General features: G+C 49.1%; 1 protein-coding gene across 3 annotated transcripts in view; it reads left to right on the top strand.

Annotated features, from left to right (window-relative positions):
- RAB37 (RAB37, member RAS oncogene family) overlaps positions 1-23,093 on the top strand; it is a 65,322-nt gene extending 42,229 nt beyond the window's left edge. Inside the window, exons 1-9 of one of the 3 annotated variants that reach the window (XM_006869600.1) lie at positions 15,384-15,478; positions 19,028-19,138; positions 19,978-20,019; positions 20,451-20,517; positions 20,614-20,666; positions 21,803-21,868; positions 22,564-22,620; positions 22,702-22,778; positions 22,929-23,093. In XM_006869600.1, the coding sequence (XP_006869662.1) occupies positions 15,386-15,478; positions 19,028-19,138; positions 19,978-20,019; positions 20,451-20,517; positions 20,614-20,666; positions 21,803-21,868; positions 22,564-22,620; positions 22,702-22,778; positions 22,929-23,034 (672 nt within the window). In that variant the 5' untranslated portion in view covers positions 15,384-15,385 and the 3' untranslated portion in view covers positions 23,035-23,093. Of the gene's footprint in view, positions 1-9,497; positions 9,609-15,372; positions 15,479-19,027; positions 19,139-19,977; positions 20,020-20,450; positions 20,518-20,613; positions 20,667-21,802; positions 21,869-22,563; positions 22,621-22,701; positions 22,779-22,928 lie in introns of those variants that run through there. The other 2 variants (XM_006869601.1, XM_006869602.1) reach the window with 2 other exon arrangements.
- The last annotated feature ends 1,529 nt before the right edge of the window (positions 23,094-24,622 follow it).

Genomic DNA, 24,622 nt, shown 5'->3' with positions numbered 1-24,622 from the left:
CTGTAGGTTTTGAATTGTTTCCAATGCTCTATCTTATTTGATTGTTCCTGTAGCATTTTCTTGACTTCTTCCTTATTTTTCTCAACTCCCTTGTAAAGTGTTTTGATATATTTTATAATCATTTTTCTGAATTCCTTCTCAGGCATTTCCAAAACCTGCCCTTCCAGTATGGAGTGTAGGTCTACCTCCAGCTCATTTGTCTCAGTCACTTTATCTTGTTTCTGGACATGTGCTGATATGATCATCTGCTTCTGTTTCTTTGGAATATTCAGGAGTTATTTGTGGCCTTAATACTTAGATGGGTGTGTATTTTGGTATTTTTTATGCTTTCTGATTGCCTCCAGGCAGATGTGATAAGGAGATGAGCTTCCCTTTTTACTCTTCTTCCTGAGAAATTTCAAGATGCCACTGTTGGTCATTGTGACATAATTCAGGATTTAATTTTTGGCCTATTTCCTTTTTAGTCTACCTGTCCCATTCCACAATCCCTGTTCAGGCATTTTTCCTAGTAATAAACAGTTCAGAGCTGGCTGTGGTCATTTTGCATTGCCATTTGGCTTTAAGTGGAAACTGTCCCTTTAAATTTCCAGGAGATCTCTGCATATGCATAGTAGAACCCTCCCGGGGTGGGGGTGCAGTGTCCACTCGATCAGGCACCCCCTCTAGTCACCAAAATAGAGGTGCACAGACAGTGAGAGATGAATGAACAGATACAAAAAAAAAAGAATGTCCACACCTTTATCTCCTTGGTTCTGTCAGGCGTCCGTGGCTGCTCTGATCCTTCCCGCACTTGGTCTCACCCAAGATGGCAGCTCCAGGAGCAGCTGAGTGTCTTGAATTAGAAAGCACTGGATATCTTGCTTCTGCTACAAATTTCCCTAGCTGTAAGCCTTCAAACCTTCTAAATATTCCTTTATATGTGGTTCAGAGTTCTAGCACCATCCCCTGAACCTGATTGGTCCGGTATTCTGTGTTGTTGCTGGCTGAGCTCCTCACTGCACTTCCACCTGATCCACCATTTTATTTGTTCTCCACAATGCATAGTTTTGAGGGGACACAATTCAGTCCATAACATGTGGCCAGAGGCTGGAGAAATGCCACCGAGTTTTACACTGGTGACCTGGGTCCTCCTTAACACTCAGCTACCATCACTATGAGCTGCAGACAGATCCTTACCCTCAGCCTGAATCCCTCCAAACCACACACACACACTCACTCATAGACACCTACAGACCCACACACACTCATAGAGACTCAATCACACTTATAGACAACACACATAGATGCCTACATTCATAGGGACACACATTCATAAACACCTACACTCACACACACCCATAGACATCCACATACTCATAAAGACTCTCACACTTATAGACATACACTCAGACACACACATACACACACAGACACCACATTAATACACTCAAAAACACCCACACTCACACACACATTCCTGAACATACACACACACCCATAGACACTCACACTCACTCAGACACCCATACTCACCCACATTCACACTCATAGACACCCACACTCAGACACCCATACTCACATATACACTCTCATTCTCAAACATTCACACTCTCAGACCCTCATCCTCACACACATTCATAGGCACTCAAACACACTCACTCACAGGCACCCACACTCACACAACCTCATACACATTCACTCAGATAGACACCCACAGTCTCACACACACACACCCAATCTCAAGCACCCACACTCACACATCCTCACCGTCACCTACTCGCACGCACTCATAGATACTCACAGATGCCCACATTCATTTTTCCCCAAAGGGATACTACTAGTGCCCCACTTGCCACACCAGGCTGTGCTGAAGAACATGAGGAAACCACGCTGATCTTTCTGTTTCTCAAATCTACCAAGATCAGGCTCATTCCCCCCTCAGAACCTTGCATGTGTTGTTCCTATGCCTGGAAAACTTTCCCTGAGCTGAGCGCCTAATACCTTCTCATCTTCCAGGTCTCGGTTCAAAGGGCTCCTGTCCAAGGACCAAAGGACTGGATGATCAAACTAGACCACACGAAAGAGTAGCAAACTATGAAGGCCAATCAAGTTGTTGTGGCTACCCCTTCCACAGCTTCATATCTACCCACATGCCAAATGCTACCCAGAAACTTTTCCCCTGAGCATGCTACTGTTTTCCAATTCTCCCTCTTCTCCACTATGGTTTTTTAATCAATATATAATACACATATGATGTGATTCACACTTTTTGATATACAACTCAGTGATTCTCAGCATTTTCAGAAAGCTGTGCAGTCATAATCTTGGTCTAATTCTAGAACATTTTCATCTCCCCAGAAAGAAGTTCCATATCTAAAGCCATCCCTCCCCATCCCTCTGAGTCCCCAGACCCTGCCATCCACCAATCTGGGTTCTGCCTTTATATATTTGTCTATTCTGGATCTGATGCCCTGGGATGATTGAATCCAATTAACAAACATTCCAGATAAAGAAAGAAAAAGAAAAGCCTTTATTATTTTTAAGAAGTTGAGTCCAGGAACAACCACAGGGAATAGGTTGGTTTGGTGTTCCCTGACTTTTGTTACAAGCACTTTTTATACTATTTCGTGATTAAGTTAGTCATATACCACATGCAAGAGGGGCTAGAATTCTAAAATTCACACTAAATCACAAGGTGATCATGATATCCCAATAAACAGCTCAAGGAGGATATGATTAACTCTCCTGGTGCCTGTCTGTCCAGATGGTCACCCCTTATCAGAACAGGGACCAGGCTCTAGGCAGAGCCAATGATTAGGGTCAGCACTGGACTGCGAACCAAAAGGTCAGCTGTTCAAACCCACCAGCTGCTCCTCGGAAACCCTATACAGGGTCACTATGAGTCAGAACTGACTCGATGGCACATAACAACAACTTAGAATAGTCAAAACATACATTTAAGCAACAAGACAAGTTGAGGTAGTGCTTGGTTATATTCACTCTTCACAACAAAGCAAACTAGTGATACTTTCAAAATGGCTGCTCTTACATTCTCAATGTGGTAACGCGTAGCAGAAGTGCATTTCTTTTCATAGTTGAAAAGTGTTCTGTTGTAGAGATACTCTGTACTTTGTTTATCTGTTGTTGTTGTTCTTGTTAAGTGCCGTCGAGTTGGTTCCAACTCATAGTAACCCTGTTTTGGGTTTCTGAGGAGCGGCTAGTGGGTTTGAACTGCTGGCTTTGCAGTTAGCAGCCCTGTATCTATCCTACAGTGCCACACCAGGACTCCATTAGTCTGACTGATGTTCTCAGTGGATCGTTAAAGGGAATGAGAGAAAGACACAGATGCCTCCCAGGTTTGCCTGAGCCACTAGAAAGATGGAATTACCAAACACAGAGATAGGGAAGGCTACAAGGGAGTGGGTTTGGAGGAGAAGATGGGGATATGAGATCTGGTCAGATCATATTGGGAATGCCTAGTGTTGATGTTGAGAAGAGAGTTATATATAAGATTTTGGAGTCTAGATGAATGTTCAAGTTAAGTAGACAAAATTAGGAGTCAACATCATAGAAATGTAAAGCCAAGGGAGCAGGTGAAGTCCATAAAGAAGTTGCTTACCTAGAGAGGAAAGTAATGGCTGAGTCCTGGGCCCCAACACTTAGAAATTAAGGAAATCTTCATTTTTTCATCAAAATTAGATCCATCCATTTGAACTTACTTCAGCCCTTTATCTCTGTCCTCATCTCACCTACTCCTTTTCCCTCTATCCCCACCAACCCTCCTCTTGACTTTTCTGGTCCCTCAGTAATTTCCATTACTTACTTCTGCCCTAAATGCCTAGAATCACCTCTCCCTCCCTGCTTGGAAAACTCCCTCTTTCCTTTCTTCAATGCCCACTACATCCTCACCTCTTCCCTCAAGTCTCTTCTTGCTCATAAGACATTAGCAAAGCAGAAGAAGGTATTTTCACCAGCGATCCTGAACAATCAGGCTCCTTCATGTATCCCTCACCAAGGGGCCACTCAGTCTGTCTGCTTGGTAATGTCAGTCCCTGGTAATCCAGAAGTACACCTCATGCTGAGTTTATGCTCAATATTTCTTCATTTGGCGAGTGTAGGCTTTGAATGAGTGAGTAGATGAAACACACAGAGCTCATAACGTTCCTTGAGGGAACTACTTAGAAACTGGATCAGCTTCTTGGCAGGGTACTTGCCTCCTGGGCCCCTCCCCACTCTGCCAGCCATACCTTCTTGCTGGAGAAGCTGGTCTCTTGGATGTAGAACGGACCCCCACTCACCTGGAAGCCAGAAGAGGAGGACTAGCAGCAGCAGGTGCATTTTCTCTTCACACAGGTCCCCCGTGGTGGAGCCTGTCAGCAAGAACGTCCTACAAGCTCAACTCCCCAGTCTTCCAGCCTTTCTGTGTCTCTTACTCTGACTCTTGTACTTCCTCTTGTTTGTACTTCCCACTGGTGAATTAAACTAAAAGAGGAAGGAGATGGAACTGGTGAAATTTCAAAGCCACAAGCAATGTAAGAAGTCATAAGGTTCTTAAACTTTTGAGAAATTCTTCCCTGTTGGGACTGTGATGGGTTCTCTGTAAAGAAAGAACTTCACTGCCTCACCCCTGCCTTGTGAGGATTTGCAGACACAAACTCTCCATTATTTCTGGGTAGTTCTTGTCCAATCCTCTTCCCCTGCTGGAAAGGTTTGGGTAAGGTGACCCAGTTCCACCAGAAGGGGGGTCTTAGGAAGCTAAGAACCTTGACTTCTGAGTATAGCTAGGGAGCCCATGAGGTCAAGGAAGTTCAAGGGATTGTGCTTTGCTTGGGGTCAAAGTCAGAATGCCAGAGGACCAATTCTAGACCAGAGATTGGAATGAGGGTATGAGGATCATAACCTAGACTAAAAAGAAAGGGGCTCCAAGAGAACAAGTTGAAAAATACTGGCCTAATGGACAATTCTCAGCTCTGCAGAGAATACACCAGACACTCCCATTGCTGTGCTCAGCCTACCAGGTGAGGTCCCACTAACCTGGATCCTCCCGGAACTTGTTGATTGCATTAGGGGCCCCACCCTGATGAAACTAACTCAATCTCATTATAACTACCATTTCTCTCCCTCCTATCCCATCTTAGTAATAAAATACCTGTTTACGGAAGAAAGTAGCAGCTTTCACTTAGTCCCTCTTTTCTGACAACCTTACCAGTTCTCCTGCCTCCCCACCCTCATCAAGATCCCAGCAACGTCCTCAGGATTAGGTTCAGATGTTATGAAAGTCATTGAGCCCTTGTTACATTTTGTACCTAGAATCACTTTTGCTTTGTGTCACACAAGCCCTGGGACTTCTTGAGGAGTCAGCGAGCCCCGTGGGGGACATGGCCCTCCTTACACCCTTATCTGAAACAAGCTGGTATACAATAGGGTTATTTGCATTGAAAATCAGTAGCTGGTAAAATGGGAATATTCCAGGATATGGCCAAGCCAGCCTTTCACTTCACACATATCCAGTCATAAAATGAGACCAGTGATGAGGGAGGGTTCCTCCTGGTCCCTCTCTGGTCCCCACTGCTGGTCCCCACTGCCCTTCCAGAATGCCCTCTGCACAAGGGACTAGACAAGTTATACTGAGTACTAAGAACATCAACTTCTGCAATCAAGGAAGCAACGACTCCCAGAGAGAATAATCCAGAGGAGGGGCAGTGCTGGAAGATGAGGGGCAGTTGTTTTGAGGGTCATGGGGTAACTCTTCCTTCTTGGGGATGGGCATCAAGGAAGCAACAGCCTCTGAGCTTCCAGAAGACCAACCTGTGACTGAGCCCTCTGATCCTAGGTCCAGTCTAACTGGGAGGATCCTTTTTGAATCAAGATTGGAGATTTATCAACATGCCTCTGAACAGTGGCATATGTGTTGCAAATATTTTCCCTCTATCGTTTCTTTTTTGACATTGCTTCTGGAATCTTCTGTCAACCAGAAGATTTTGTCTTCCTCTGCAGACAGATCTATTGATCTTTCTCTGTACAGCATCTGAATTTCCTGTCCTGTTAAGAAGGTCATTCCGAGCCACTTTAGGAGTGTTGTAACCACCCCATTCATCGAGGTTTTCTAAATGCTGTCCCTGAATGCCGGAGTTGCAGGTCAGAAGCATACTTACATGAGCCCAGCTCCCACTGAGAAGCCTCCACTCAAGTATGATTTAGTGCTCAGCTGTTAGGCCTTGCTTTTATCAAGGGTCGATACCAACAGCTATCAGAAACGCTTTGCCTCTTCTGCAAAATCACAACTGCCCGTTTGCTATTCAGGATTCCTTGTATAAGAATCCACATAACAAGATGAAATATCTGGAATAGGCAAATGTTTGTTGTTGTTAGGTGTCATCGAGTGGGTACTGACTCATAGTGACCTTATGCACAGCAGAACGAAACACCGCCCAATCCTGGGCCAACCTCACTACTGTTGCCACACTTGAGTCCATCGATGCTGCCACTTGGCCAATCCATCTCGCTGGGGGGGGGTCTTCCTCTTTTTCCTCCACCTTACCAAACATGATATCTTTCTCCAGCGACTGGTCCCTCCTGACAATATGTCCAAAGTATGAGAGACGAAGTTTGGCCATCCTAGCCTCTAAAGAGCACTCTGGCTGCACTTCTTCTAAAACAGATCTATTGGTTCTTTTGGCAGCCTATGGCACTTTTAGTATTCTCCTCAAGCATCATAACTCAAAAGCATCAATTATTCTATGGCCTTCCTTATTCACTGTCCAGCTTTTACAGACATATGACGTTATTGAAAATACCATGGCTTGGGTCAGGTGCACCTTAGTCCTCAAGCTGACATCTTTGCTCTGCAACACTTTAAAAAGGTCTTGTGTAGCAGATTTGCCTATTGCAATACATCGTTTGATTACTTGACTGCTGCTTCTGTGAGCATTGATAGTTGATCCAAGAAGAATGAAGTCCTTGACAACTTCAATCTTTTCTCCATTGATAAGAATATTGTTTATTGGTCCAGTGGTGAGGGTTTTTGTTTTCTTTACATTGAGATGTAATCCAAACTGAAGGCTGTGCTCATCAGTAAATGGTTTAAGTCTTCTTCACTTTCAGCAAGCAAGGTTGTATCATCTGCCTATCACAGGTTGTTAATGAGTCTTCCTCCAATCCTGATGCCATGTTTTCCTTCATATAAGCCAGCTTCTCGGATTATTTGCTCAGCATATAGGTTGAATAAGCATGGTGAAAGAATACAACCTTGTTGCACACCTTTCTTACCTTTAAATCATTCAGTGTTCCCCTGTTCTGTTCGAACAACTGCCTCTTGGTCCAGGTACAGATTCCTCATGAGCACAATTAAGTGTTCCAGAATACCACAATGTTATAGAGAGATCTAAACTTATCAGTGGTTACTGAAGGCAGAGGAGAGAGGAAGGGGTCACCAGGTTTCTGTTAAGGATGATAGAAGTTTCTAGAAACAGCAGTGGTGGCTGAAGAACAAGATAAATATGATTCATATGACTGAGTTGTACAGATAGAAAAATAGTGAACCAGAAAATGTCTCATTACATACATATTTACCATAATAATGACAAAAGAATCCACAATTTTCTCTTAAAACTAAATGCCAGGAAAACATCCTCATGGACTGAAAATGCTCAGGTTTTCTTTGTCAGTTAATAGGTACCACAGGCTTTCTTGTTTCCAAGTTTGTTTTGACTGCCAGGATGTCTAGAATAAAATGTACAAAAGCAATGTACAAATGCATTACCAAGGTGGAAGATTTGCAGACACACACACTTCTGTTTGTTTCTTTCACTGTTCTGTTGTATATGTGGGTCTGGTCTTTAGCCACCTCAAATCCCTTTTGGAAATGGATGAGGCATAGACACATAGCAATGTGACTTCAGAAGAGAATGTACAGACACTTGTGTAACTGCTGGCAAGGTTGACACAGAGGTTTTTGTTAGCACTGTGGCTAGTTAACATCATCATTCATGCTCTGGAAGAGAAAGTATACAGTGAAAATTCTAGACCTGAAATGGACATTTGGCTTCTCCAATCAGCGAATTTTGAAGCCAATGTGGAGAAGCATCAGGAAAATTCCAGCAGCTGTTGAGTAGAGAGAGAAATTCCATGGGTATCTGTCATTGCTGAATGCTATCAAGTTTGGTTTTGACCCATAGTGACACCATGTGACAGAGTAGGACTGCTCCAGAGGGTTTTCTAGGCTGACTTCTTTACAGGAACAGATTGTCCAGGTCTTTCTCCTATGAAGAGGTTGGTGGGTGGGTTTGAACAACCAACGTCTTGGTCAACAGCCAAGCTGCATTACCAGGTCTTCTTTTTATGTATTTAAGGTCATGTATTTAGGCAGATCCATCAATAACATTTGAGAACTGAGGTTCATGTATCTGATCCAAGGAAGTCCTGTTAAAATTTATGCTTTTAAGTTTTCATTTATGTCTTTATATTTTTGCAAGTCGGACTAAATGCTGCACTTCTAACTACTAACCCTTAAGGTTTGCCTTCGGAAAGTGTCTACTGGCCACTGTGATACTAAGTCATGCATTAACTCATTCAGTCATGTGTACCAGCCTCTGGGTGCACATATATTTTCTCTCTGTTGTTTATAATTTTCTTTTAAATGTTTCACCTGGGCTCCCAGACTCATTTTTCTCTTACTTCTTCCCACTGCAGACCTCTGAAGCAAACTGGACTTTCCCCACCTTTTTCTGTTTCTCTTTGAAATTTAGTCCATGTGGGAACACTTCCCAAAGCACATACCCAGACATCAGCTTCTGTTTTATTCTTAGACATTTTTATAGACCCATGGACACAGCATTAGTATAGGTCTTCCAAGAAGCAGATACCACAAGGGGATTAAATGTAGAAGGATTTTATTGGGGAAACACCTGTGAGAAGAAATGGGATAGGAGCCAGGAGAGGCCAGGGAACAGTCAAACACAGAAGGAAGGAAAAAGGAGAGTTAGTCTGAGCAGGAGCAACCTATAACACTGTGCAGTCTATGAAAAGTTCTGGAAGATCACCAAGGAGTCCTCTTGTCAATATCTGCTCTTAGAAGAGTTTCACACCTCCAGGAACAGGCCTGCCTTAGAATTCCTGTTAATAGCTATTCACAGAAAGGTTGGTGGTTCAAATCCACCCAGAGGCACCTCAAACAGAAAAGCTTGACAGTGTACTTCCGATAAGGCCTTTCAAGTCCTATGGAGTGCAATTCCACTCTGACACACACGGGAGCACCAGGAGCTAGAATCCATTCAAAGAGGCAACTGGTTGGGTTTTCTTGCATTGAAAGTCTGTGAACCACATTTTCATGGTTATCACAGGTGTTTGTTGACTTAGGTTGGGACAAGTTTTGCTCTGTGCCTTCCATGAATGCAACAGAAAAGCAAGAATTTGGTATGTGTGTGTTTGCGTGTACTTAGAAAACCCCCACAACTACATGTCTCAGAAACCTATGTCCAGCAGTAACCCTGAGCCCTTCTCTTCTGCTGCCATTTCAGACCATCTTGGTGGGCGACAGTGGTGTTGGGAAGACATCTCTACTGGTTCAGTTTGACCAGGGCAAGTTCATCCCGGGCTCCTTCTCAGCCACTGTGGGCATCGGATTCACAGTAAGTTACTGCTGGCCTTGATAGCCCTGGACCTGGCTCTGGGCCCTGGTGTGTATCTGTCTGGGTTCTGGCAGAAAGCAAGTGGACACTTCCATGAGGTCAACCAAGGAAGTCTGATAAGACCATTTCCCAAGGTGTAGGCATGGTGTTGGGAAACCATAGGAACATGCAGGATTCTACCCCAGCCTAAAGGTGGAGGGAAGAAAATTATCACCAGAACCCAGGGACAAAGAGGGCTGTGGCAGGAACTGCCACCTTCAGAGGAGGGATACAGCAACCCACAGTATCCCCTAGGGAAGTAGCCAGGGGGATAAATCCTCCATCTCACTTCAAAAAGTTTGATATAGAAGCTCAGATCAGCCTTCCAGGGCACAGGGAATCTGGAGGGGCAAGGGGATAGCAGACAATTTTAAGCCCACTTCAAATTCAGCTTTGCCACATGGGTCTTGGGAAGCTGCCAGGCCAAGGGTTCAAGTTCCGTTAGTAGCGTTCTGCCTCTCCCTGGGCACAGCTGGGCAATTATGATGAAGAAAACTTCCTGAACCTCCTCTGATCAGGGCCCCTTTGAGGGTCAAGGAGTTCTCCCTCCACCAGGCATCCTCCAACCCCTCCATGCTCTCAGTGACCCTCACCTCCTGGAAGTTCTCCAGAATCCCACCATCCAGAGACGGGGAAGAGCAAACGTCATCTCGGGCAGCACGGTGTTTGTGAGGTCAGCCTCTGAGGCCAAGCAGACATAGAACCTTCTAAGCCACTCACAGGGCTGGGTTGCAGCAATGCCATACAGTTGGGAGAGAGGGGCACTCAGACGATGGACTTGCCTCCTGCATCCCAGCGAGGAACACAAGGGCACCCATGAGGGACACGAAGGTTGAGCGCTGCCTGGACTAGCATGATGGAGCCCTTGTTCTCCCACTTGAGAGGAGACCAAGGGGAGCAAGGTGGCTGACCTCTCCAGCATCCCGCACCCCAGAAACTACCAGGCCTTTGCTTTCTGGGAGTGGAACCTGCCCAGGTCCTGTGTAAATGCCTCTCAAATCAAGGTCTTCTCCAACTCCTCCATCAGCCTGGCTTCAAGTCCTGCTGCTGGGTTTACTGGGAAGCCAGCACATGGGGTAGTCTTCCTGTCAGCCCCTCTTCCATGCCAGCTTAGGACCTCCTTGTAACTTCTTGCCTCAGTTTCCCCAAACTCTTCAGTGGTGCCTAGGTACTTTTGCAAAATGCATCTTCTTAAAGCCTCACTCTGTTCACCTCCCACCTTAAACCTCACTCTGCTCATTTTGCTGTCGTTGTTAAGTGTCGTTGAGTCGGTTCTAACTCACAGCAGCCATGTATAGGATTTCCAAAGGGTGGCTGATTGGTTTGGACCACCAGCCTTGTGGTCAGCAGTCCAGTGCTTATCCTACAGCTCCACACCAGGTGTCTTGATTACTGTTACCTACCAAATAAAATCTAAATCCATCACCTCGTCTGCAAATCAAGATCTTGTACCATTTAGATCAGTGGTCTTCAAATACTTGTTCAGTGAGCATAAAAATCTCCAGGGAGAAGCTAATCCGAAATGTAGATTCCTGCACCCACCCACAGAAATGCCGATTCCATAGAACTGGGCTGGGGGCCCAGAATCTGCACTTTGACATGCACCCCAAGGCCTGTAATGCATGCAGGTGGTCCATGCGCTCTATTTTGAGAAATTTGAGCCTCATCCCTGCAGCTCTGGCCTGTTCACCCCTCCCTATCCCAACCCTGGCCGCACAGGCTGTGTGCTCTTCCCAAGCTCTGGGATTTTGTTCCGTCTCCCTGGAATGCCCTTCCGGTAATGCCTGGTTGCCATGAAGGCCTTCCTGGGCCTCCTCAGTGGCACACAAGGAATGCCCAAGGGATTTCCATCTGGCACTCACCACCTGATATGAGTGAGGGGTGTGCATGGGGAGGGAGGTGATTTGTGCAGCAAGGCAGACATATGTGTTGGGGGGTAATTAGGGTGGATGTTTATTTTGAATGTCTGTGAGGTGTGTACTGGGAAATGATGAGGGCTCTTGTTGCTAGGTACCATAGAGTCAGTACCGACTCAGAGTGACCTTATGCACACCAGAGTGAAACACTGCCCAGTCCTGCACCAACCTCACAACAGCTGCTACACTTGAGCCCATTGCTGCTGCCACTGTGCCAATCATCTCGTTGGGCATCTTCCTCTTTTACGCTGACCCTCCACTTTACCAAGATTGTTGTCCTTCTTCAGAGACTGGTCCCTCCTGATAATATGCCCAAAATAGTGGAGAAGAAGTCTGTCCCTCCTAGATTCTAAGGAGCATTCTGGCTGTATTTCTTCCAACACAGATTGAGGAGAGGCGTTAGAGACCAACTAAGAGGTGTTTTATTTAGACATTGGGGAGTCCTGGTGTGGCGCTGTGGGCTAATGCATCAGACTGCAAAGTCATTTGAACTGCAAGGTCAGTGGTTCAAGCTCACCAGCTGCTCCTTGGAAAGCCTATACAGGGTTGCTATGGGTCAGAATTGACTCGATGGCACTTCACAACAACAACAATGTGCATTTGGGCATGAGTAAACTGTGGGGGTCATTTGAGGAGCATGTATGCTATGGTATGATGTACGGTCTTATGGTATGATTTTGATGTGGTGAGACTTGCCTGTGTGTTTGGGATGAAATGAGGTGTGTGTTAAGGGATAATTTGAGATGGGTGTGTTTGGAGCTGGTGTAAGCATTGCATTTTGTGGTATATGAAGTGTGTGTTTGTGGTATGATGTATACATGTTTGTGGTATGGTGCAAAGTTAAGTATTTCGTGTGGTGTCAGGCGTGTGTATGTTTGTAGAATGGTGTCAGGAGTGACTGTGTGTTGTCATATGAAGTAGGTTTGTGTGTGACATGGTATGAGGTGTGGGGGAGAGGTAAAGTCTGTGTGTGTTTGTGTGTGAGTTAAGGCATTTGTGGTATGATATGCATGTTACATGATGTTCCATGTATGTGTGGTATGGTGCATACATGCCTATAGCATGAGTTATGTATGTTTGTGATGAGACATGAGGTATGTGTTAGGTGAGATCTGTGTGTGTGTGTGTGTAGTATGTGTGTGTTGTGAGCTTATGTGTATTTGCAGTGTGATTTGATGCACACATGTGTGTGGCAGGAAATGAGGTAGGTGTGTGTTTGTGTGTTGGGAGGTGAGGTCTGTGTGTGTGTGGTGAGGTGGGCATGTATTTGCAGAGAGATGTAGGACATACTGCATTGGAATGAAGGCTAACAAGCCTGGATTTCCCGGAGGTCGTGCCCTCTACTGACCAGCACCCTGGTCTCTTGGTGAGCTACACTTCCTTGGGGCAGGCCTGCCTCCCTGCACAGCCTAAGTGTGAGCACTCCTGACCCAGCGCCCCTCCTGACACACTCAAAAGTGCCTTGAACACACCGAAGGGTCTCATCACAGTGCCTGGCCACCATATTGGCATCTTCCTTCCATCAGATTGGTCCATCCAAGCTACAGCACAACAAGGCAGCAAGAGTGGTTTCATGTCCTCCATTATTTCTGGAACACCCACATTGATGTTTGATCATCCCCATCCTGAACCTAGCACAGAACAAAGAAAGTTTTGGTGGAGCCAACAACATCAACACAGTTGTCAGCTGCCTGGGGGCCTGGTTCACAGGGGGCACTGAGCGAGGGGCATGCCATATCCTGCTCTCCCTCCTCCTATACCATTACCCTCTTGCAGGGTGCCTGCCTGAGCCCCCACACACACACACACACTGGTGCCCAGGAGTGGATCTGGGCATTATTTACATCCAGAGCTCTCTAGCACCAAACAGTAGCCCACATGGCACATCTGAGAGGCTGGTACAGCTGCTTCTCTCTGTGGCTGCTTCACTGTGGAGTCTGTTCACACAGACAGGGAGGGAAGGACACGACAGGCCACCCCCAGAAGTGGTGACCCAAACTCCTTGCTCTCCATAGGTCACTCTGTCCCTGTTCTGGACCCTTCTCCAGCTGCCAGAAAATAGCTCCAACAGATGCCGAAGATGACAGGCCTAGAGTCTGCTTATACACACAGTCAGTCTCCACAAGGCCTACAAACTAAGAAACCAAACCTAATGCCATCAGGATGATTCTGACTTAGAGTAGAACTGCCCCCCAGGGTTTTCTAGGCTGTAAATCTTTACCACTGAAGTAGACTGCCCGGTCTTTCTTCTGTGGAGCAGCTGAGTGCTTTAACCACTGTGCCACCAGAACTCCTTACAAGGCCTATTGTCACCCATAATCCATGTCCACCCCTTATCTCTCATCCCCAAAACCTAAGTAAAGAGGTACAGGGGTCTCCCCTGCCCCCCCTCCGCTTCCCACAAACCCCTTTGTGATGCGCCCACCCTGCCCCTTTGTAACCTGAATTCATTTGTACAGAGTGCTGTGAGCTAGGAGTAGGAGTAATTGAATGGCTGCCCCAAGCCCATCAAGAAGTTCCTGAGCCCCGCTATGGGGACACTTGCCACCAATTCTTCTTGCCCTGAAGTTTAGGGTTTCTTGGAATGTCCTGGATCATTCAAAACTAAACTGACATTTTCAGCCCACTCAGAGGGAGCCAGTGTGGAGGGCTGCTCTTGAGAAAGGCCCTTGCTGTCTTTGGGATTGGGAGGTGGGTGTGGGATGTTCTGGGCACAACCCAGCATGTCAGAGGGAAATGAGAAGGGATAGTACTAAAGGGACAAAGTCCAAGTACCCTCTTGTTGTTGTTAGGTGCCTTGGTGTTGGCTATGATCATAGCAACCTTATACACAACAGAATGAAACACTGCCTGGTCCTGGGCCATCCTCACAACTGCTGTTACGTTTCAGCCCATTGCTGCTGCCACCATGCCAATCCATCTTGTAGGGGGTCTTCCTCTTTTTCACTGACCCTCCATTTTACCTAGTATGATGTCCTCCAGGAAATGGTCCCTCCTGATAATACATCCAAAATATGAGAGATGAAGTCTCACTATCCATGCTTCTAAGGAGCATTCTGGCTGTATTCTTCCAACACAGATTTGTTCTTCTGACAGTCCATGATAATTTCAATATTCTTCTCCAACACCGTAAGGCAAATGTATAAATTCTTCTAAGGTCTTCCTTATTCACTGTCCAACATTCACATGCATACGAGGCTATTGAAAATACCATGGCTTGAGTCAGAGGCACCTTAGTCTTCAAACTGATACCTTTGAGGTCTTCAGAGCACCAACTATGGCCGGGGAAACGATGCAAATGCGCGCCAGGTGAGCATCAGTGGGCAAATATATTCAGATGAGCGCGGGCCTGGGTGCGCAAGCGAAGACTTTTGAGCGCTATCCTCAGACAGCACCTGGTACCAGTTTGTAGATGCCCACAGGCGTCCCAAGGGGTCACCTGTTGGTTGCCTGCTGGCTGTGGCTCCGGCGCCACTTACTGGCCATACTGGGAGGTAGCAGGCGGAACCCCGGAGTCAGTGTCCAGACCTCCCCCACCCCCAATGCCCACCACAGGGGCGGGGTTTTCAGGGTCCGCTCCATAGTGGGTGGTGACCTGGTGGGGGTGTGCCTGGGACTGGATTTGGTCCATTCCTTGCTGAGCTCTGAGCCCAGGGTGCCCTCCGCGGGAGAGGGTGTAGTCGAGGGTGGATGGTGGGGAGGAGTCTGCGGGGTCTGGACCCGCCAGGGGAGGGGAAGAGGGAGTGGGCGGAGCCCAGGGCGGGGCCATCTCTGCACTCTGTCAGTCCGTCGCACGCCCCAGCTCCCCTCTCGTCCAGGGACATGCCGGGCACGCCTGGCGCCGCGGCCACCCGGGATGGCGAAGCCCCTGAGGGCTCCCCGCCCTGCAGTCCGAGCTACGATCTCACGGGCAAGGTGGGTGGCGGAGCGCCTGGGGAGCGGCTGGGGACTCAATACTGGCTCCGAGGGGCGCCCCTCCCCACGTCCTTGTCCCTGAGACCCCGGCCCTCCCAGCCCAGCCCTTTCTGGCTGCGTCCGCAGTGGACTCAGCTGGCCACAGGGCAGCCAACTGGGTATCCCAGAGTAGGAAGGGAGGGCTTAAGAGTCAGCCCCTGGGTGCACCCCAACCTCTAGGGATGGTGCTGGCTTGGAGGAGTAGAGGGAGGAAGATAGGAAGGAGTGAATGAAAGACTTCCCATCTGCAGACCTCAAGCCCTGGTGGTACAGTGACTTAAATGCTCAGTCGGTAATTGAAAGGTCAGCAGTTGGAACCCACTAGTCGGTCCAGGGGAGAAAGATGCAGCAGTTTGCTTCCCTAAGGATTACAGTCCCAGAGACAGTTTTACTAAATCCTATAGGATCGCTCTGAGTCTGAATGGACAGCAGTTTGGTTTGGTTCGGTTTGGTCTGGTTTTGACTCTTCAGCCAAGGAGTACTGGCGGTGCACAAAGTTAGAGCTCGGCTGCTGAAAGGTTGATAGTTCAAAGCGGCTTCCGCAAAGATTGTTGTTGTTGTGAATCCTCAAGTCAGTTCTCACTCATAGTGGCTGGTGGGTTTGAATAACCGACCTTGAGGTTAGCAGTCCGGTGCTTATCCTACAGCACCACACCGTAAAGATTACAGACAACATAACCCTATGAGACTGAATCAAGTAGGAAGCCTCAACATCTCTCCAAACCCCATACTTTCCAAATACAAAAAAAAAAAAAAAAACACCGTTGCAGTTCCGCTCATAGCTGCGCTATAAGACAGAGGCACCAAAGTGCGGAAAAGGGGCTTCCTGGAGACTCGTCGAGGACGCCCCCTTGCGGCGCGCAACTTGCTGTGAGCGGCCTTTTCATAGCTAAACTCCGGGGTGGGAATCTGACCTCCCTTCTCAAAGCCCTAGCCTGGTCCCCGGAGTTCTCCAGAGGCACTAGAGGTTAATGTGCTGGACTGAAAAGTCCGTTTGAATCGCAAAGTCAGCGGTTCAAGATCACCAGCCGCTCTTTGGAAACCCTATACAGAGTCGCTATGGATCGTAATGGACTAAATGGCACTTAACAACAGCAACCTGGTCCCCCAGCCATGCCCAAGTCCTACCCCTTCCCTTTCACCCCCTCCAGTCACTGGTTGTCAGAAGGAAGTAGGCCCACCTGGGAATGTTTAGAGACTTAGAGTCGGAGAAGGAGCTGAGACATTGTCACAACTCCCCTCACCTGGGATGGGGATGGTGGTGGTGCAACTGAAAGTCAGCTCTCTGGGGCCCATCCCCTCTGTAGAGATGCCCTGTGCTGGCGGAGGTGGGTGGCAGTGGACATTAGTCTGTTCCACTTCCCTCAACGTGCGTGTGGAGAAAGCTCACGCCGAGAACTTGGAGAGAGTGGCCCAGGGCTCTGCGTTCTCTTTAACGTGGGAGGGTGAGTTGGGGCTGTCTGTCCTCTTGCCTGCCCCATGACCTTGAAGGAGACCTGTCTCTTTCCGGTGGCCTGGTTTCCTCCCCATTGGGGGAGGGGGGGGAGTCACTCTCACTGAGAGCCCTGCCTCCATCCCCCGCATTTAGAAGCCACTCGGAAAGTCAGCCGCTCTAAGCCGTTGAGATAGACGTCCTGTGCAAGCTGGAGGCAGGAAATGGGCCCCTGCTGCCTGGTGGGAGGGGAGCTCTGATGGCCAGCCCCAGGTTGGAGAGACCGCCTGGCCTCCTTGCCCCACAAGCCAGCTGGGCTGTTTGCTTAGGAGGTGGTGAGCTGGGCAGCTGTTTGTGTTTGGTTGGTATAGCCTGGATCATTTGTTCAAGGCAGTTGTGATCTGTAAAGTACACAGGTGATTGTCCTCCCTCCCTCTTTCCTTCCCCATGGAACCTAGGAGCAGGGCAAATTTCAGAGTACCCCACATCTGCATCTGCACCTGCCCTTGGCCCCCTGGTCAGCAGTGTCTGTAGAAGAGTCCTTCTTCCTGAATTCCCTAGTTCCAGGCTGGTCCAGGGGACTAAGCCTAGAATGGTGTGGAAGGTTCCTGGAGGGAGCACCCAAGGCTGGATTAGAGACCATGGGGCCACAGGCTGGCAGTACCCACCTCTGAGCCATTCCTCCCAGTCTCAAGTGGTTGGGGAGTCTGGTGTGCATGTCAGTATCGTCGGCCCTGATCCATAACCTGGAATCCTGGTGTGGTGCTGTGGGTTAATGCGCTGGACTGCATGGTCCGTTTGAACCGCAAGGTTGGTGGTTCAAGCTCACCGGTAGCTCCTTTATAGGGATAAAGGGTCACTGTGGGTCGGAACCGACTTGATAGCACTTAACACCACAACAATCAATAACCCAGAGGGCAGAATGATCTCCCCACCCCTTCACTCACATAGAAACCACACCACAGAGAGGTAATCTTCCCAAAGCCTTCATATACCTTCTGCTCCAATCCCCAGCCAGTAATTCTGCATTCCATCAGGTTTTCAATGGCTGTGACCTTTTGGAATTTGATCACCAGGCCTTTCTTCTGAGATGCCTCCAAGTAGATTCAAACCACCAACCTTTTAATAAGTAACTGAGCTCTACATCATTTTTGCCACCCTGGAAACGTATATTGTCAAGGTTGTTGTTGTTGTTGTTATGTGCCATGGAGTCAGTTCCGACTCATAGCGACCCTGTACAGGGTTTCCGAGGCTGTAAATCTTTACGGGAGCAGAAAGCCTCATCATTCTCCCATGGAGCAGCTGGTAGTTTCAAACTGCTGACCTTGTGGTTCACAGACTGATTCGTAACCACTACGCTACCAGAGTTAAACCCTCAAAAATTATTTTAGTCTATGTCCACACCCCTGTTTGGCAAAGCTGAGGAAGGTCTGGACAGCAGGCTCCCCTCCACCACCCTTAAGTGTTCCCCAGAGGATGTGAGCAAAGACTGGCTAGACAAGAAAGGAGACGGATGTCCCCTACCTCCATGCCCTGTGACCTGGGACGTTTCTGCTGGGAGGACTTCAGACTAAACATCTCTCCACTTCAGTATCAATTTCAACCTTTCCTCATTCAGAACCGTAAAATGCCACTAGAAACTTCCAAAGAAATGCTCTGACCAAACAGTAGACATTTTAGAATATGTCCGTACAAACCAGTGCCTGCCCCCTCAGATGCTCCATGAGATGAGAATCCCTGTTCCCCAGCAGTTTGGCCCCGCCCACCCATGAGGCCACACTGTGGGAGGATGTGACCAGAGTCTAGTCCCAATAATTTGCTTCAGCCTCTAGCACATTTGGGAACCTGCTAGTACCAAGACCTTGATTTAGGCTGCCAGGAAATTGAATGAGGATCGGAGGGTCAGAGGTGAGTTGAGCTGAGGCATGTGGAATGGAAGGGCAGGTGAAGGCTTTGGGAAGCAGGTCCCTCTCAGAGCCATCAGCCTGCTTCCACACCCTCTCTAAAGGGACACTGCCTAGAAGGCCAGAAGCGCCAACCCCTTCCCCCCAGCCCCCATTAACTGCCTCTGCTCCTAGGTGATGCTTCTGGGAGACTCAGGCGTCGGCAAAACCTGTTTCCTGATCCAATTCAAAGACGGGGCCTTCCTGTCCGGGACCTTCCTAGCCACCGTCGGCATAGACTTCAGGGTGAGGCGGCTGCAGGCCACAGGGTCTCCTGTGGTCTCACTGTCTGGGGGCACTAGGAGTGCTCCCCCAGGGACCATGGAGGTAGCCATGTTAGAGGAGACAGCCAGGGTGGGCTTCTTTGCCCACTCATAGCATCTGAGAAATGAGAGATGAGTCTTCCTTTCCTCCACTTCTGGGGGGATGGGCTGCCCAGAGCAGGGCCCACGCATCCCAAGTGCTGAGTTGCTTGGTCCATGGAGTCCCTTTGGCAAGACCCCCAAAGGCCAACCAGCGCTTCACAGTGTTTCCCAGCTGGACCGGCAATGTGGGAGAGGGCACCTTATCATCTTGATGACTCCATCTTTAGAAATCAGCATGCCCACATGGACCAGGAGAGGGAAGATCTCAGCCTGGCACCTGGGGCTCCTCAGAAGTCTGGGCTGCCATCCCTAAGGAAGAATGCCCCTGCAGATAGATCCCAGCCTCCTCTCCTCGGAGGTCCCCTGGCTGCTAGGTTGCAGTGATTAGGCTGAGCTCTGGGAGAGGCAGACAGGCGTGGGGAGGGGCAGGGACATCAGTGTCCACTGGTGCTGCTTGCTTAGTCTTGAGGAGAGCCAAGTGGGCTCTCCCCTTGTCCTGCCATGTTGTAGGAAGACGGAATGGAGCCCCCAAAGGAGAGGGCTCTGCAGCAGAGGCTGTTCGGCCACTCTCCTAATGGGTGATCTAATGGAGGATGTCTCTGGGGCTCCTGCCCAAAGACAGAACAGGACGGGAGCTTTCTCTGTAGGGTGTCCTCAGAGCTCAATCGCCAAGTGTCCCGCCTCCCCACCCACCTCTGCCTTTGCCCTTCTGTCTTTCAGAACAAGGTTGTGACCGTGGATGGTGTGAGGGTGAAGCTGCAGGTGAGGCGGGGCTTGGGAAGGGGCGGGAGAATGGAGAGCCCCATCCTTCTTCCTCACTCTGAACCACACATGATTTGCAGCCTGGTCCTCAGCCTGGGGTAATTTCCTGTGGGGCACAGGAGAGGAAATGACTTTTGTTTGATAACTGCTGAAAAAGTAGTTCCAGATACCCTTTCTTCTACCAAAGGCGGCTCCAAATGCCTTCAGTCACGCTCAGCCTGCCCTCATCTCCTCCCCAGTTTCCCAGACCTCATCTGCTCAAGGTTGGATGCCCGCCCCAGCTCCTCAGCTGGGGCGGGGAGGAGACAACCTCAATGAGGCCCAGACACCCATGAGAACATAGAGAAGGAAACTGTCCCACCTTCCCACACAGGACTCTCATATTGTCTTTACACCCTGCCTCCCTCACCCCTTTCTCGATCCCTTCCTAGATCTGGGACACGGCAGGGCAGGAGCGCTTCCGTAGTGTTACCCATGCCTACTACCGAGATGCCCAGGGTAAGTTCTCATGTACCCCTCTTCTGTCCGCCTCGCCTGTGGTATCCATTCTTCTGCTCCAAGTAACCCCTGTGCTCTCTCTCTCCCCACCTCCAGCCCTGCTCCTGCTGTATGACATCACTAACAAATCATCCTTTGACAACATCCGGGTAGGTTCTGCCGGCCCTCAGCTCCGGACCCACCCATCCATCAGCAGCCCAGGTGGGGCCTATGTAGGACAGTGGGAGGAGGTGGAGAATCCAAAACTGTGACTCAGATAACACCTGCTGCTGGCTAGTTGATTGGCATGTGGGTGTGGAAGGCCAGCAGGCCGTTTTGCCACTGTGCCACCTACATAACCCTGTGTTTCATGTCAAGGTGTTCAGAAAGTCCCCAGCTCCACCCTGGACAATTACCCACAGAGACCAAAGAGAGAGCCCAACCACAAACATCTGCACATACATTCAGCCCAAGTGAGAAAAAGGTGACTCAGACTATGTCCTCACAACCAAACTACCAGAGAGTTGTTGTTATGAAGTACCACCGACTCGTAGCGACCCCATATAGGATTTCCGAGGAGTGGTGGTGAGTTTGAATCGCTGACCTTTTAGTTCAAACCGACCTTGCAAGTCCATTGCTTGTCCTAGCGCCACACCGGGTTTAGAGAGCAGAGACGATAATAATTCAACAAAAGCAAGCTCCTATGCTGTGCACAGCTCCGTATAGACTCCATGTGCTCTCTGACCTCAAGCAGTTGACAAGGCAACTGGAGGAACAAGACAGATAGAAATCTGTGGCAAACTCATGGCACTCTGGTTACCATTGCCAACCCCATGTTCATGGCAGACATCACTAATCACATTGGCAAATCTATGGCGCCCAGGCTGCCACCTCCAACAGCATGGTCATAGCAGACATTACTCATCAATCATAGTACTTTTGACCACTGAGCCCTTAGGTAGCCTTAGAATCCTCAACAGGGGCACTCCAGGAAAATCAACCGATTTGTGAACTATCGTTTCTGAGCTACTTCTGTCTTCCACAGAACTAAGAGTTACAATGTATCAGGTTGAGGAGGGGGGAGTCTTTGTGGGTTGGGCAATCAAGGAAGGTCATCCAAAGAAGATGAAATTGGAGCTGTGTATTGCAAATCAAAATGAGAGTGGGAGAATATTTGGGATGTGGATGAGAGAACACATAGGGTGTCATGTTCAGGGACCAGCCCAAGATCATCAAACAGGGCAGAAGAAGGAAGGAACGGGAGTGGTCCCAAGCCTCCCCTGGTTCAGCTCACCCTCTCCCACAGGCCTGGCTCACTGAGATTCACGAGTATGCACAGAGGGATGTGGTGATTATGTTGCTAGGCAACAAGGTGAGTGGCTCCAGGGTCAGCCCATCTGCCCTTTCTCTTCCTAGGCCCAAGCATCAGCTCTACCCAGTCCCACAGTCCCCTGAGTGAGTTATCCGGACATCCTTCCAGTTAAGGGCTCTTTACAGCCAGTCTCCAGTTCAGAGGTCAGACCTATCTGGAAGCTTCAACCCAATCCACATCACTCTTATTGCTTGGGAAAAGCTCACTGCCTGAGAGTCAAGGGTGTCTAGCTGCCCAGCCCCATTAGGTCACAGTGAGTAGGGCCATGGTCGGGGGGCTAAGACAATTGTCTCCTCTCTGAGACTGGGTCACCACCCCCTTTGCTAAGCAGTTACCCACCTTCCCCCTGACAGGGCTGAGATCCCAGGACTGGAAGCTAAGTTGTGGTTGTTGTTAAGTGCCGTTGAGTAGGTTGTGACGTGTAATGACACTGTATAGGGTTTCTGAGGAGCGGCTGGTGGGTTTGAACCACTGACTTTGCAGTTCAAACTGACCTTGCAGGCCAGCATATTATCTTGCCACACCACACCAGGACGCTAAATAAACCAGAAACTCTGGCCCCCAAGCCATTTCACCCATCTATCTAAGTCCCATGGGCCACCAGCAAGCAGTGCCTACTCCTGGGAGAGCTGAGGCAGGAGGGGCCACTTGGGGGCAAGGCTTCTTTCACCAGAATGACCCATCTGGGCTTCCAGGCAGATGTGAACAACGAAAGGGTGATTCGTTCGGAGGATGGGGAGACACTGGCCAGGGTAAGTGACTGTCTGTAAGGCTGAAGGGTGGGCAGAGGCAGCCAGAGGTCACTGGCTCTGAGAACTTGTTCCCCCTGGCAGGAGTACGGGGTTCCCTTCATGGAGACGAGCGCCAAGACAGGCATGAATGTGGAGCTAGCCTTTCTGGCCATTGCCAAGTGAGCCCTGAGCCTGGGAGGCACCATCCGGGAACGCATAGGGCCAGCCCTGATCCCACTGTGTTCTGCATCTGCAGTCCATTTGGTGGGAGTGGGGAGGGTACTGAGCGTCTCACTCCCAGCTGACACCACGACCTCTTCCTCTTCAAGGGAGCTGAAATATCGAGCCAGGCGGCAGGCTGATGAGCCCAGCTTCCAGCTCCGAGACTATGTGGAGTCCCAGAAGAAACGCTCCAGCTGCTGCTCCTTCATGTAACAGCCAAGAGGCTAGGCAGAGACTCCAGAGGCCCACAGAGTACAGCCATCTCCTAGGCCCAGTCTCCTCCCCAGTGACTGAGCCAGTGGGGAGGGGGTGCATCTGGGAGGGCTCTGGTTCCTACCCTAGTCACTGTAGCTTTCCTGAATCAAGGGAAGTTAAACTATTTATATTTTACTTAATGTTGCATGCTTAATAACCCAAAAAAAAGGGGCACCAGGGTTCCCAGAAAACAGAGGCAAAAATCCGGTGTCCTTCTTCAATGGCTGGGCCTTGACCACAAGAATAGCAATATTCCAGCCTAGCACCAGGGGGCACTGTTGCCCTTCTGCTGAGTCAGTAGTGACCCAGTTAAGACTTTAGCTAGAAAGAGGCTGAGTGGACCCCAGCTCTCTGATTTCTTCCAGCTCCCCCCAGTAAGATGGCACGCAGGTGCCAGAAGCCTCAGGAAGAGAAGAGATGTCGCTCTGACAAAGGGCCCAGCTCCCAGGGAGGAGGGAAGAGTAATCACAGAGACTAAGACCTCTTTGTCTACTTACTGGCCTTACTAGCCCCCTCCCTGAAGTTTGGTTTCTTCCTCCAGCATACAAGCACATGGGGACACCTGGGAACATTTGGTACTTCTTCTTTGAACTTCAGATCCCAGGGAAATTCCTCTTCCCTGAACCCCAAATCTTATCCACCTTTCTACCTGATCCCCTAACTAGACACCTACTCTCAGAGCTAGGAAACAGGTTTGCTTCTTGTCCCAAACCCTTGGCAGTAGGCAACTCCACAGGTCACTTTCCCAGCATTTGTTGTACTTCTACTAGACCAAGATCCACACAAAGACAGTCCCCTGGTTCCTGCTGCAAGTGGGGAGCGGAACTGAGTGACCCTGTGTCCCCCTAAACCCAAGCTCTACCTCTCTGTAACACCCACTCAACCCAGGTCCTTTTCTTACATTCTCAGATACCAAGTCCCCACCTGCTTTATCTCCCTCCTACCCAGTCAGGTAAATTAATGCAATATAAGGTCATGTGGGTATATATGGGGTGGAGAGGAAGGTCCGCAGGGAGTTTCTGTAGGGCCAAGGTCCTGGCCAGTGGGCAGAAGAGGTCCCTTTATCCCTTCCTGGCCCAAGGAAGTTTCAGGAAGAGAAACCTGCTGATTTCTGAAGCAACTGTGTTTGCTTTCACGGCAGAAATCTTATCCTCCCAGCAGAAACAACAGCTCCTACTTAGGCCTGATAAGGAAGTTCTCTGTGGCCTCTCTGAGCCAGAGCAGGGAGGAGCCTGACCTGGCCAGGCTCGGGGGCTCATCATCACGTGGGCTGCTCTGGGTCTCTAGCATTTTCTGTTTTTGCAAATTAAAAGTATTTTCAAAAGTACACATGTCCACTGCTTCTGTGAGATGAGCCTGGAAGTGGGAGGGGACACATTGAAAGATTCTTATTGCAGTTTGGAAGAACTCACCAACCAACCAACCAACCAACCAGCCAACCAGCCAACCAACCAACCAACCAACCAGCCAACCAGCCAACCAACCAACCAACCAACCAACCAACCAACCAACCAGCCAGCCAACCAGCCAACCAGCCAACCAGCCA

This window comes from Chrysochloris asiatica, unplaced genomic scaffold (genome assembly GCF_000296735.1).
Source record: "Chrysochloris asiatica unplaced genomic scaffold, ChrAsi1.0 scaffold00132, whole genome shotgun sequence".
Lineage (NCBI taxonomy): Eukaryota > Metazoa > Chordata > Mammalia > Afrosoricida > Chrysochloridae > Chrysochloris > Chrysochloris asiatica.
The sequence above is the reverse complement of the archived record's forward strand: the minus strand, read 5'-3'. Positions and strand labels throughout refer to the sequence as shown.